We start from the raw sequence: 13,689 nt of genomic DNA on the forward strand, positions 1-13,689 counted from the left end.
TTTAAAATGGAGAGAAGTTTAATTTCATTTTAAAATTGAAAAAAAAAACTCGGGATATACTGAAAGGGTCCCGAGCCCCGACATTGATACGGTAGACATCAACAATAGGGTACCCGACAAACGGAGAGAATAGGATAATAGAATGTATTCCACTGCATGGATAGGAGATGATATGATAGCTTTCACTCGTCGTCATAGTTCACAACTTCACACAGGGAAGAGATGTACCGGCCCCGCTTCTTTTGGAAGGCAGAGATGTAATCTCTATCCATCATTACATTGCTTTTAGTCGACAAATTGAATTAAACCCAAGCTCCACGAACCTTATTTAGTATTTATTTTCAACCCAAAATTTGCCATAGAATTCACGATTACGCTGAATTTTAAAGAAAACATCAACAGCTTCAATGAACATACATAGTGTTCACTAAAGGGGCTAGGGAAATTTCCTCCCCCCGTTTCTTAGCTTTAACCGCGCTTCACAGGGTTGCCAGTAATTTGTTATTAGAGCATCTCCTGCAGGTTTGGAACTGATTGATCAAACCAGAAGGGGTTAATAGAAGAGAAGTATTTTAAACTTATACGACGAGAAGTAATATAGACTTATGATCAAACTGAACTTTAGTAGATTGTAGATAGCAGTTGAATTGCACACGTCGCAAATGACTGGCAACACTTGGTCCGCACACTAACTATTGAAACTATTTAGGACTAACTAATCCGCTATCGATAAATTTCTGTTGGACAAATTGTAACTTGATCCCCAAAGTATTAATCCCCACTCGAACACTTGTTAGATGATAAAAATCTAAACAAAAAAAAATCCCTCCTCTTTTTTACTATACCATTCACGATCTAGAATAGAATAGACGTTTCGATTGTTGTAGTTCAATAGGAAAATAGAAATCCTGGTCAACAATACATCGTTCAAATGACACGTGCGACAAAACCAGATACCAATGACGGAGGGATTCAATATCTTCCTAAATCCTTTCGTCTCATGATGGGCAAATTATCAATAGAGATTTAATATGGTAGGTTTGTAATAGAGGTTAGTACACTACAACGTCGTGTAATTAAATCAGGTTTTGTTACGCATATTGCTGTAATTGTTTTAATAAACAATTTTGGTTATAAACTCGATGAGCTAAACAGTAGGTAATATGAAATGAAACCTAAGATGTAATACCAGAACGAGTCGACAAGAAATTCGAAAGTGTGTTAGGGAGTCCAATCAATGTTTGGAAGCAAATATCTCCGCAAGTAAATGTTGTAGACCCCAATATTCTTTGACACAAGTTTCCACTCAATTTGACTCAAATAACACACCGCATAATTTATATCAGACTTACCAGAAACACCCTGTATACAAATTGTAAATTCGTTAAACAAAATTCATTCGTGGTTTTAAAAATTGGAATTTTGCAATCGACATACACTTCCAATATTCTAAGTGGAATAGACTTAGCTATTCATCCCGATGTTAAAAATTTACGCATTCTTGCCTAATAAAAAAGATTAAAAATTTTCGGGAAGGGGAAACCTGTCTTCAAGATCATCTCGGATCTATCTACGAAACGGCTCATTGAATTTTACAACGAAAAGTTACCTACGAGACAAGAATGTCCTTTATACTCATTAGCATAGAAAAGTCAGTCAAAAAGACCCTCTCTCTGCCCAGAGGGGTACATTGCTGAGCGGGCTCGTTGGGTTATACAGTGTGGGCGAGATCGCATCATCGAATCAACAAAATTTATCTTAAACATTGAAAAACTGTAAATGGAAGAAATCGGTATACTAAAGAATAAGTTCATAAGAAATATGTTCCATAAGTTTGTCACTGGTTACAAACTGGAGCTTGTCATGAAGTGACGTAGGTCAAACGTCATAGATTCTCATAAAGCGACATATGATGAGACCGTTGAGACGCTGTCAAACGTTTAGGAAGATAGACCCCAAAATTAACCGAGTGTGGTCAATTCTCGCTTGTCGTTCTCGAACTGGCTCTCAGTAAGTCCATAGCATTAGGAAGTATAGGTAGTGTCATACTTATGGAACATTATAAACTTATGCTGCTAAGAACGTCATATTCTATACCCATAATCATAAGTTTATAAGATATGTTCCATAAGTATGTCACTACCTATACTTCGTAATGCTAGTGGCTTAATGAGAGCTAGTTCAAGAACGACGTGAGAATTGACTACACTCGGTTTTGCAGTCCATCCTCCTATTTAGTCTATACTAAGCCTTTGACAGCGCCTCACCAGGCGTCGCTTTACGAGAATCTATGACGTTTCGCCTACGTCACTTCATGACAAACTCTCATTAACGAGTGACACACTTATGGAACATATCTTATAAACTTATGCCATAATATTATAGCTTTGCGATAAACCCCTAATTAAGCATCATTGAATTTGAAAGTTGTAAAACAATTTGTTTGTAAATAACCACAATATACGAATATTTAATACTGATGGACCCGTCCCAGACTATTTAGTGTTTAGGCAGTAAACTCTTCCAGGTTTTCAGTTTCTTAACACACCTAGGCAAGCCAACTGATAGCTTAGCTACAGTTAGAAATAAACAATACGTAAGCCATTTAATTCACCAATAAATTAACATCTTATATTAGTAATTAAAGATAATACAAAATCAACTTTTGGGGACAACGTTTGAAAGGCCCAAGTTAAGAGTGACTGTTATAACTTCGTCACGTGATCTCTTCCACACTGTACACCGTTGTGGTTACGTATGATTAGCCCTCATGGAAAGTATTAAGGAGGATTAAGTTACTCAGTACGAGCATACGCTGAAATTTTCACACACACGTTCTGGTTGAAACAAAACATAAAAAAAAGGTTCTAGGGGGAGAAAAATTGGGTTCAACTTTTTGGCCGGTGGCAATATTGTATCGAATATCGTCCGTGCCATGTTGACAACGAGAAGATTGGACCCCCAAAAAATAATATACGCTTCCGGTGGAGCTATAGCCAGGCTAAAGACAATCAACGTGTCTAGATGTGTCAATGAGCGCATGCGTGGAGTACACGGCGGGATCGAGGTATAAGTTAAAACATGAATTTATATAGGTGGATCACTCGCTTCTTATACCCTCTAATAGATCCCATGACCCTGGATGAGTTCGCATTTTCAAAAGCCATTTTGCTAAGTTAAATGGTGATAATTTCAAAATTTCGCAAGCACGCATTTTGAAATATAAGTTGACGAAGGTTTCCTAAATTGTTTTTCAAGTTGGAACTCCAAAAATCAATGGTGGTAATTTGAAAATTTCAAAAGCGTTTCAAATATATATCCTAGTTTTTAGCCACATCGTAGTATACGATGAAGCTCTTAGTTTGACCCGAGCCATAGTAGTAGTAGTAGTAGTAGTGGTCGGGGTTGTCGCTTTCGTTATCGTTAGATTTTAGCTTAAAAGGAATTCCATAGGTGTAACTGAGCTCAGTTAGAGATTTTATTTTAATTAAAAGTTTTTCACATCGGGAATTGAACCCGGGTTGCTGGCGCAGCAGTAAAACATGCAACCTCTGAACCATAGAGACTAATAAACACTTGAGTTTTCATCCTTTAGTTTATCTCTAAAGTGTCGGGGATGGGAGGTAGGTACCTTTCTATCTGTGGGGTCGGATACTTTTTAATTTTCATCTGTGGGGTCGGACACTTTTGATTTTTTGGGGGGGTCTTTGAATTTTTATTTGTGCAATAATAGATAACGATGTGGCTACTATTAAGGCCCAGCCCTTGGGCCATCTTGTTTTTCTACTTTTTATCTGAAATTTTTAAATATTAAAGTCAATAAAATATTCGTATAATTTCAGAAATAACTTCGAGATTTCATTCAAAAATAAAAGTTCCAGGGTTTATTCGTGGTTCCCACAAATTATTGCGTAATTATAATATTCAAAAATGATATTTATAATTGCATATTAACACACTTCAGTCTAATTGCAGCAGATTTGGAGCTATAACCAAGTCCAAAAAATTCCCAACTGAAAAATTTCGATTTGTTACTATATTTCATTAAATCCACTATCCCCAAATTTCCGTACGTGCTTGCGGCAGTGTGAACCTATCTAAAGAGAGGTATAAAAAGTACTTCCGCCCGCCGTGTGTAAGAAAAAAAAAAGTAGTGTCCGATTTCAAGAGTTTCAACCGGGAAACGGTCTACAAATCCAGTGGTAGCTAGCCCCAGGGTCCGGGGACAGTCGCCAGACCGGAGTTTTCTACTCTCGGCAAGACGACGGGACGGTACTACCTAAGTACAGCTGGTCTTCGAACGAAAGGTCCCCATGCACTTCGAGACCCTCAATTCGCCGTCAAGTTTAGCTTGAGTCTAACCAGACCCAATTGCAATGAGAAAAGAATGGGAGTCAAGTCACTTCAGACAAACCTTCGACTAATGAACCTTAAGAAGAAAAGGGTTTCTTTTAACCAAAAGAAATGGTTACAAATCCAGATTGCTCCGCGCGGCCGGTTTCCTTAAATCTTAATTAAACGCCGCTAATTTGAATTGACAATCAGCACGCGAGCTAATTGGAACCTTTGGGTCTTGTCTTTAAAGTTTCGAATCCCAGTTAATTCTTTTTCTTTTAACTTATCAATCCTGACTTTTATAAAATGAAAAGGCTTCTAGAAATTCCACGTTTTTTTTAAATAGGTTTCAATTGATAAAAATAACCTTTTAAAAATATTTAAAAACTCTTCAAGATCTCCTGTATTTCTTGTTATCAACAAATTACAGTACTTTATAACTCGATCTCCTTCATATTCTTAAAACCTTTTCAGACGATACAACTTTTAACTCGACTAGATGGGTCACTCAAAATGTTGAGTCAAGAAAAAAAAATTGGTCAGTAATAATTTTTTTTATTTGGGTGCGATTCAACTTAAAACGACCCAACTAGTTTACTCAACTCAAGTTGACTCATCTAAATAAGTCTCTGAAAAGGCTTTTAGATTACAGAACTCGAACCTTTCCATCCGAGTTTTATGGAAAATATTGAAAATAAAAATAAAACCTCTTCAAAATTATAAATTTTTTTCGAAATAGGCTTAAGCCTTAACATTAAAGTAAAAAAAAGAACTTAAAATTCCTTCCAAAACTTCAAACAAATTGAAGTTTATGGATAAAAGCGAGATTCGAAACGTGCCTGTTTATAATAGAAACTTCCTACAAAACTTTATTAAAATCATTTTAGTCTAAATTGCACCATGGCTAGCTTTATAATAGACGCTAGACTTTGATGTCTAATTTAGCTATAGTTAAACCCTCTTTTAACTCTCTCTCTCTCTCTCTCTCTCTCTCTCTCTCTCTCTCTCTCTCTCTCTCTCTCTCTCTCTCTCTCTCTCTCTCTCTCTCTCTCTCTCTCTCTCTCTCTCTCTCTCTCTCTCTCTCTCACACACACACACACCTAACACACACTAGGCCATACAGTGTATAGCGGTGAAGCCAACATAATACGGTGTATAGGGCTAGCTCTCTTACCTAACATCCAAGAGAGATCTTGAAAGGTTTCGTGGCATAGGGGTTAGACGTCAAAGTGGCTCGCCAGTAAACAACCAATCAGGGCAAGGAAAAACGCTATATAGAACCGATAGAACGGTCTACGATTGGTCAAAACGACTCAAACTCGTCGGCTTATTTTTGTTTTTAAATGAAAAACGCGCCGGTCGTGTTGTACGAACGAAGTTTCGGTATCTTTTTCTTTTTCTTTTGTTTTTTTACAATGTTCGATTTTTGGCGTGCCCCATGGATGCCCCCCTCCCCTATTCTGATAATTGGGGTCGTGTGTTGTCCCTTTTTGATTTAACTTAGGGACACTTCACTTTCGCCTACTTTTTTGTCGCGCGTGGCAATGACAATATTTGTTTTGCCACGGAGAATTTGCTTTTGGAATATTAGCGGTCATCTTCCCAAAGAAGCCATCTTAAACTTATCACTTGTAAGGTAACGTACAATCGCCTAACCATTTCTCTATAGTAAATTTTTTGTTACAGCCATAGAAATTAGTCTATAGATTATATAGCTGCATGCGCCCATTCATAAAAAATTATAAAATACAATCAAATACGTCATAGAAATCCTGCATGGGACAACTGACGCGGAAGACCCTTAAAGTTGATGGCATTTTGTAAATATTATTTTCCAGTTAGGGATGTCTTAGTTCGGCGTTAGAAATCTCGGTGGATATGGAGAAAACGTGGAAACGGCTAAACAATGAAATATTAACGCGGCGAAAATTATAAATATGAGAAATAATTCCATTTAGAAACCTCGAAGGAGATGGAGAAAACGTGGAAAGGGCAAAACAATGAATTTGAAATAATAATGCGGAGAAATAATTCAAAAGTATTAAAGTAATATCGAAAACTGTCGGTGAATTATTTAGAATTTATGATTTTAAACAGGGTGTTTCTAATAAGTCTCGCATAAATTAAGGGGATGTTCTCTTGGGAAATTGCCGTCCGGACCACTGTTTTCTAGTTAAGATTGGAGTCTTTTACGGATTACCCCGTAATTAAATTTTATTAAGAAAGTGAAAAACAATGATTTCTAATTTAATTAAGGGGACATCTCTAAAACATTCAGATCATAACTCGAAAACATTCTCCCTTGTGGCAAATTGGAGATACAGTTACATCTTCGAGTTCGACTTCAAAATTCATTTCCCAAAGAACATCCCCCGTAATTTATGGCATGCAGACTTATCAGAAACACCCTGTAAAGAGGACTAAGTTTGATTTATTTCAACGAAACTTCTTTGGTTATTTTAAGATATAATTAAATACCATATTTTCTCTTATAATTCCACGTTTTTATAAGCCGAAGGTATAATAGAAAATCTCGCTAATTTAGCTATAAAGTTCGTATTATTTGAAAACGTGACATTTTCGTAGGATGAAATAATGTAAATTAAAAAAATATCGGTATTTATTCCAAAGATTGGAAATTGGAAATTAAATGATTTGAATGAAAATATACGTGATTTTTTCCAAATTAAATTAAATATCGCGTAGATGAAAAGTGAACGGGATAAGTTTGATGGAAAATTTGTTAGGATTCGCGGGTGGGTCTCTTTGAAATAGTTTCAATTATACGTCTTACCATTGCGGAGTTTCGATTTCAATTTGCTCTTTTGTTGCGCGGGGTCTTTTGCGGGATTTCAGTGGTGGACGGAGCTAGGAGTTTTGCGGGGGTCGTTTTTGATTTAAAAAGACGAAGCCCCGAGAATGGATGGATATTACGTGCCCAACAATCCGGCCTACGGGCAGCCCGGAACTCAGGCTTCTCTACTCTCCTCCGCCGGCGGATCAGCATCTTCCAATCATCTCCAGAATCAACAGGAATTTCTCTCACTCGATTGCGGCTCTCTTCTCGATCCCACCGGTGCCATGGCCAATTACGGATACGGAGATTTGGATCCGTTATCCAGTTTTCTGGCTTTTACACCCTGTTCACCCACTTACAAGTACGTACTGCATGTAAAATACCTTCATTTCATATAATAGTTTATATTATCGGTTAGCTGTGGCATAGGGGCTAGCCACCACCCCTCTATGCATTGTAAAGGCGTTAGATAAGGGGCAATAAGTCGCAAGATGACTTGGTCCAATTAGCTAGCTAGCTGAACATTTGGAATTGTTTCTAACGTTATGGAAGAGTTTCGTGTATGATGAGATATGATTTAAGATATAAGAATTTGGTGTCAATTCGATAACGAATTTAGATGACGAGTTTCGTGTATATTTTGGAGAAATTATGATAGGAAGTTCGTGTAAATCTATCAGAAATTATCATGAGAATTTCGCGTACTTTTGGAAAAATTATGATAGGAAGTTCGTGTATTTTTGGAAAAACTATGACAGAAAGTCCGTGTAATCTATGAGAAATTATGATGAGAATATCTTGTATTCTATCCGAAATTATGATAAGAATCTGTTGTATTTTATCAGAGATAATGATAAAAATCTCGTGTATTCCATAAAACATGCTGAGAAATCTGTGTATTCTATAAGAAATTATGATGAGAATATCTTGTATTCTATCCGAAATTATGATAAGAATCTGTTGTATTTTATCAGAAATAATGATAAAAATCTCGTGTATTCCATAAAACATGCTGAGAAATCTGTGTATTCTATAAGAAATTGTTTGTGATTAGAATTTCGTGTACTTTCGGAGAAATTCTTGTTGTTTGTGAAGAGAGGTTTAGGGTTCTTTATTATGAAATGCAGTTTTTGGGTTGTTTACGATGAGAGGTTTTGGTTTATTTATTATCACAGTTTTTGGAATGTTTATAATGAGAGATTTTGGGTGGTTTATGGAGAGTGAGAGGTTTCGAGTTGTTTAGGGAGAAAGACTTTGGGTTGTCTGTGATGAGAGATATTTTGGATTGTTTATGACGAGAGAGATTTTGGATTGTTTATGACGAGAGAAATTTTGGATTGCTTATGATGACAGTTTTTGGGTTGTTTAAGGAGAGAGAGAGAGACTTTGGATTGTTTATCATGAGAGGGTTTGGCTTGTTTATGGAGAGATTTTGGGTTGTTCATTATTAGTTTTTGGGTTGTATATGATGAGAGAAGCTTTGGGTTGTTTATGGAGAGATTTTGGATTGTTCATTATTAGTTTTTGGGTTGTTTATGGAGAGATTTTGGGTTGTTCATTATTAGTTTTGGGTTGTTTATGATAATTTAAAGTTTGGGTCAAAATATACTACCCGTTATACTTCGACCATACCAACGATTATCTTGATTGAATCGTTTTCGTAGTTAGTTAGACTTCGTTTTACAAAACAGAGAAACTTAAAAAGAAAACCTTATTTTCTATCTTCAAATCTGAATTATCTTAGAGACTGTGGATATAAGGAGAAACCGGTCCACGATATGGCTGACGTACTGTTATCGTTAAAACAAGCCGTCCTCCATCCATCGGGAGCGTCTCCGACGGGATCATCCCCTTTATCGAGCGGAGGATTCGCCCCTCCTTCGGCAACCTCGAGTTACGCGTCCAACGGAGTATCGGGCACCGCCGGAGCCCAACCACCGCAAATCATCCACACTTCCCCGGGTTATGGATCAACCTCGGCCGCTTCCTCGGGTCTCCCCGGATGCGGGGGGCACGCCTCCTACTCTTGCATATATCCCCAGATTCAACTTAGTAGCAACGGACATCATTTTCCTAATCAAGGTAAGATTTATCTTCATTCTTCAGAACACTACTTAGTAATAGATTCAGAAGTCCATTCAAAAAACTGTCTAGTATTATGATTTGCATCTGGAATAGTTGCAACGCTGGAATCTTTCTAATTTAGTTAATATTTTACCTAAAAAGTGAAAGTAGCCCGTCAAGAAGACAATAAATATCTTCCAAATACATTTTTGCATGGGCTCTGATTGATGTAACCCCGAACAGTGCTGGTGCAATGAAAGGGTTAAAGAAGTTTCCTACCCCGTTTCTAAACTTTAACTGCGCTTCAGGGACTGATTAAATCGTGTAATTTAGTTTGCAGCTTTGGAATGATCTTTATTTTTAATAGAAAAACTAAGAAAATTACTTTTAAGATGGGAACTTTAGTATTTCCCATGTTTGTAAGCGTTCATAGCTTCAGTTTGAAATTTTCTATTCATTTTTAGGAGTTTACTATCCGTCGGATTACGGTCATCACAGTGGAGCATGTTCATTAGGTGGATCAGGAGGAGCGGGCTCCTCCGCTGGTCAATTGACTCCCACTGGACTTCACCATCAAACCGCGGTCTTCCCGGCTTCGATGAGCGTCAATCTCTCCATGAATATGACCATGGGTCCACCGAACAACGGGCCTTACTCATCTACGGATCCAACTTTTCCCGGGTCAAATCTGGGAAGCGGTTCCCAAGTCCATCAATGGAGTTCCCCTTCTCCTGTTGGTACCCAATACATGGTCAACGCGAACGGAGGTCCCACTTCCGGCGGGTTGAATGGGGGTCCGGCTCCTCATTCGTTGCAAGTGACGACGTACGGAGGATCGGGGAATTCGCCAACAGGAACGGCGAGTTATAATTGTGGAGCTAATTATCACGGTGGCCCTCCTCCTAATACGTACACGTTCACGGCGGAATTTCGACCAACGGGAACGACTGCCGCTGATAATTTGGTGCCATTACCACCCATTGATAAGGAATTTTTAACAACGAGTTTTAGACCACTGACCGTGAACTATTTTGCTGATACAAAACCTGAGGTAATGATAAGATCATGTTCCACAAGTATGACACTTCCTATACTTCGTAATGCTAGAGACTTACAGCCCGAGCTAGTTCCAGAACGAAAAGCGAGAATTGAAGTCCTACACTCGGTTAGTTTTGCAGGACTTCCAGCTTCCTATTTAGCCTATACTTTGACAGCACCTCACATGGCGTCGCTTTACCTCGAATCTATGACCTACCTCACTCATTTCATGACAAGCTCCAGTTTGTAACCAGCGACAAACTTATGGAACATAACTTATGAACTTATGATAAGACCAAGATGCTTTGCTCTTTCTGACACATTCAAACCTACTGATTTTTCTTTAAACACAACAATGCCTATACATCCCAAAAACATTTAACTAACTATACAATAATTAATTTATTATAGAGAATAATATTGATTTTATATATATTCTCAGATTCTAAGTCCATGTAAGATGAAAACCCGCTCTTCATCCTCCCGTTTCTCTTCACCCATCTTCGAGAGTTCTCTCTACACCCATGGCCATCATTCCAGCGATTCCCCACTTCACGACTCTTACCAATCGGAGAACATCGCGGTGGAATCCTCCCTTTCGCCTCCAATTCAATGCGACGTTTCTTCTCCATCCGCTTTGCACGGGATGAGAGACCCGGACGATGAAGACGATGTCCGAGCTCATTTAAATTGCAGTCCACCGAGTCCTTGCTCCGATACCGGGGGTAGTGATGACCCTTGTTCCCCTAACGGACAACAAGACAACGGAGGATCCAACGGAACTAGTCGAACAAATTTATGCCGGATATGCGGGAAGACATACGCTAGGCCTAGCACCTTGAAAACGCATCTAAGAACGCATTCCGGTGAAAGACCGTATCGATGTGGGACTTGTAATAAGTCATTCTCCCAGGTAAATACGTTTATTTAAAGCATAAAACACGTTTTCTAGCTCTAAAGAGCGCAAAACTAAAATCCCTACTGAAACATTGAGAGAAAGCCAGCATTAAGGGGCAAGCGGAATTCGGGTTTTCAAGGCATTTTACCTTTCTTTAAGACATTTTTAAACAATTAAAACTATACCAGCTGATATTTTAAGTCATATTTAAGCTTAAACACCCTTAATTAATTTAATTAAGCCACGTTAATTTAGATTAACATCGCATTAAACATATCACGCCTGTAGAAATGTTTCACCCGCTGCACACTCGTGTTCAGAGAGAAGCCGACATTTAGGAGTCTACTGTTTTTATTCAAGCTTTTTTCTTTGCAACAACCAAGGGGCTAATCACTCCCGAATTACCTGTAATCATTTTTAGCATAAAGCTTTCAAAGATTGCGCACAATTTCTTTAGCACAAAAATATATTCAACAATTAAACTTATTTATGTCTGTACCTAACAATATATCGGGTTGGGATTATTTACCCTTTTTATTTGGAAGGGAAGGGTTTTGCTCTAAAACATCGTGTTTTATTAAGCCTAAGAATTGAGAATATTAATGTCTGGGCCTATTTTAAGCCTAATAATGGTCGTTTTCTCCTTATAGGCGGCCAATTTGACGGCTCACATTCGCACTCACTCCGGAGAGAAGCCATTTCGATGCCCGGTTTGCGAGCGACGTTTCTCGCAAAGCAGCTCAGTTACAACTCACATGAGAACACATTCCGGAGAACGTAAGCATACAAAACTTATATAATTATTACATGTATTAAGAGTATCACAGTCTTACGTTATTATTTGTGTCAGAAAGAATAATTAAGTTCCCAATTAAATATAATTAAATTTTAGCCTTTACTTCATCATCAGAGAAACTTAAACAGTACTCTTATTTAAAAGACTACGTAATTAAATACACAATAGACCCTTTCATAAGAGGGGGGGGGTTAATTGATTTAGGGTTAATACTGACCATTAATTTAAATGTGGATAACAAAGACATTAGAAAGGGCATCAGAGTTACCTGTCCACCAAAATCCTTTGGTTAATTTGAAACCATATCAGGTCTCATTGTTGTCCACATACCAATCAATGTTCTGTTTTAAGACAACAATCTGGTCAAAAACCAGACTCTATTTTACCCCCAAAAAGGGGGTCTATATACCATTCCATTAATTCCAAAAGAAGAGCAAACACCACAGGGTTAGGCCCCGCCCTCTTGGGTTATTTCTAGCCTCCCTCCGCGTGTATTGAACTCTGGCTCCACCTGGCGTTGCCTCTTGGCGCCTGTGTTAGCTTCTCTGCATGTAACTAATGGAATGATTTATTAAGAACAACCGAGACGGCATTCTTCTTAAATCGAAAACTATCTCCGTTTTTCACTAGAAACCAGCAATTCTTAATTCGCCACGCTTGTCGACATGCCATATAATTATACTTTCTCAACCTTTTTTCAGGTCCTTACAGATGTTGTATGTGCAAGAAAGCATTTTCAGACAGCTCAACGTTGACGAAACATTTAAGAATCCATTCCGGGGAAAAACCGTACCAATGCAAACTATGCCTGCTAAGATTCTCGCAATCTGGGAATCTAAATAGGCATATGAGAGTGCACGCCAATTCAGCTTAACCTTTGAACCCTTCTTCTTCTTGGTCCAAGAAGTGGGAGTGTGAAACTGCCGCACCGATTTATTCAATAGACTAGTCCCTTAATTTCCTAAGAGAAGCAAACACCACAGATGCGGGAGGAGGTCACCTTTTTGGTTATTTCTCTCGCGCCAAGAAGCATGCAGCTCTAGAGGCAGTGCGTGTTGCCTTTCTTCCCTCCTACGTTAGTGAGTGAACAGTGAACTCCGTCTGGCGTTGCCTCTTGGATAGCGCGAGAGAAATAACATAATAGGGCGGCCTCCCGCCCCTGTGTGTAGGTTCCTCTGTAAGTTATTAATGGAACTGTCTATTCTATCAAGGATATTGAAGAGTTGAATAAATCTGTGTGGTTAGAAATGATTAAATACAGGGTGTTTCAAAAAGGGTTTTAGGACCAAAATATAGTGGGTTTTATGAACGATTTGGAGTCGAAAATGTAACTTCTATGACATTTAGCCCTAAAGGTAACCGAGTTTGGAGTTTTTAACGGATGACCCCCTTAAATTAGTAAGAAACTTAAAGTATGTTAATTTAATTAAGGGGTCATCCCTAAAACACTCCAATCGTAACTTAGAGAAAAAAGTCATAGAAGTTACATTTTCGATTCAAAATCTCCCATAGAACCAGCTGTACTTAGGTCCAACTACCCTTTATGAAACACCCTGTATATTTTTTTCGCACTCCCATAAAAAAGATATAACACAAGCGGGGAATGCACTATTATTTAAAACAAATTACAAATTAATTAACATATTTCTAATTAATAATTTCGCATACTTCGTTTGGTTTAAATTAATTTTGGCGATGACGACGTAAGGAGGTATTTTAATTTGGTCAAATGGCTCGAGTCAAACCACAAACAAATCCCAC

The 13,689-nt window shown here is 38.1% G+C and overlaps 1 protein-coding gene across 2 annotated transcripts; it reads left to right on the forward strand.

Moving 5' to 3' along the window:
- Positions 1-5,558: 5,558 nt before the first annotated feature.
- LOC149717442 (uncharacterized) lies at positions 5,559-13,041 on the forward strand. 2 transcript variants are annotated; one of them, XM_089838853.1, is made up of 7 exons: positions 5,559-5,971; positions 7,192-7,493; positions 8,877-9,214; positions 9,661-10,247; positions 10,677-11,147; positions 11,783-11,909; positions 12,630-13,041. In XM_089838853.1, the coding sequence occupies exons 2-7, from the start codon at positions 7,255-7,257 to the stop codon at positions 12,800-12,802; spliced, it is 1,935 nt and encodes a 644-aa protein (XP_089694979.1). In that variant the 5' UTR covers positions 5,559-5,971; positions 7,192-7,254; the 3' UTR covers positions 12,803-13,041. The 2 variants fall into 2 exon arrangements, with proteins under 2 accessions (XP_089694979.1, XP_089694980.1); XM_089838854.1 differs by lacking the exon at positions 5,559-5,971 and having other exon boundaries at positions 7,106-7,493.
- Positions 13,042-13,689: the final 648 nt, after the last annotated feature.

Source organism: Phalangium opilio, unplaced genomic scaffold, assembly GCF_054372755.1.
Source record: "Phalangium opilio isolate 3A_F unplaced genomic scaffold, DU_Popi_V2 ptg000003l_1, whole genome shotgun sequence".
In the NCBI taxonomy this organism is placed as follows: domain Eukaryota; kingdom Metazoa; phylum Arthropoda; class Arachnida; order Opiliones; family Phalangiidae; genus Phalangium; species Phalangium opilio.

Coding starts and splice junctions, on each gene's coding strand:
- LOC149717442 (XM_089838853.1), top strand. CDS start 7,255: ATGGATGGATATTACGTGCCCAACAATCCGGCCTACGGGCAGCCCGGA. Junction 9,215..9,660: donor ACATCATTTTCCTAATCAAG/GTAAGATTTATC, acceptor ATTCATTTTTAG/GAGTTTACTATCCGTCGGAT. Junction 11,148..11,782: donor GTAATAAGTCATTCTCCCAG/GTAAATACGTTT, acceptor TTCTCCTTATAG/GCGGCCAATTTGACGGCTCA.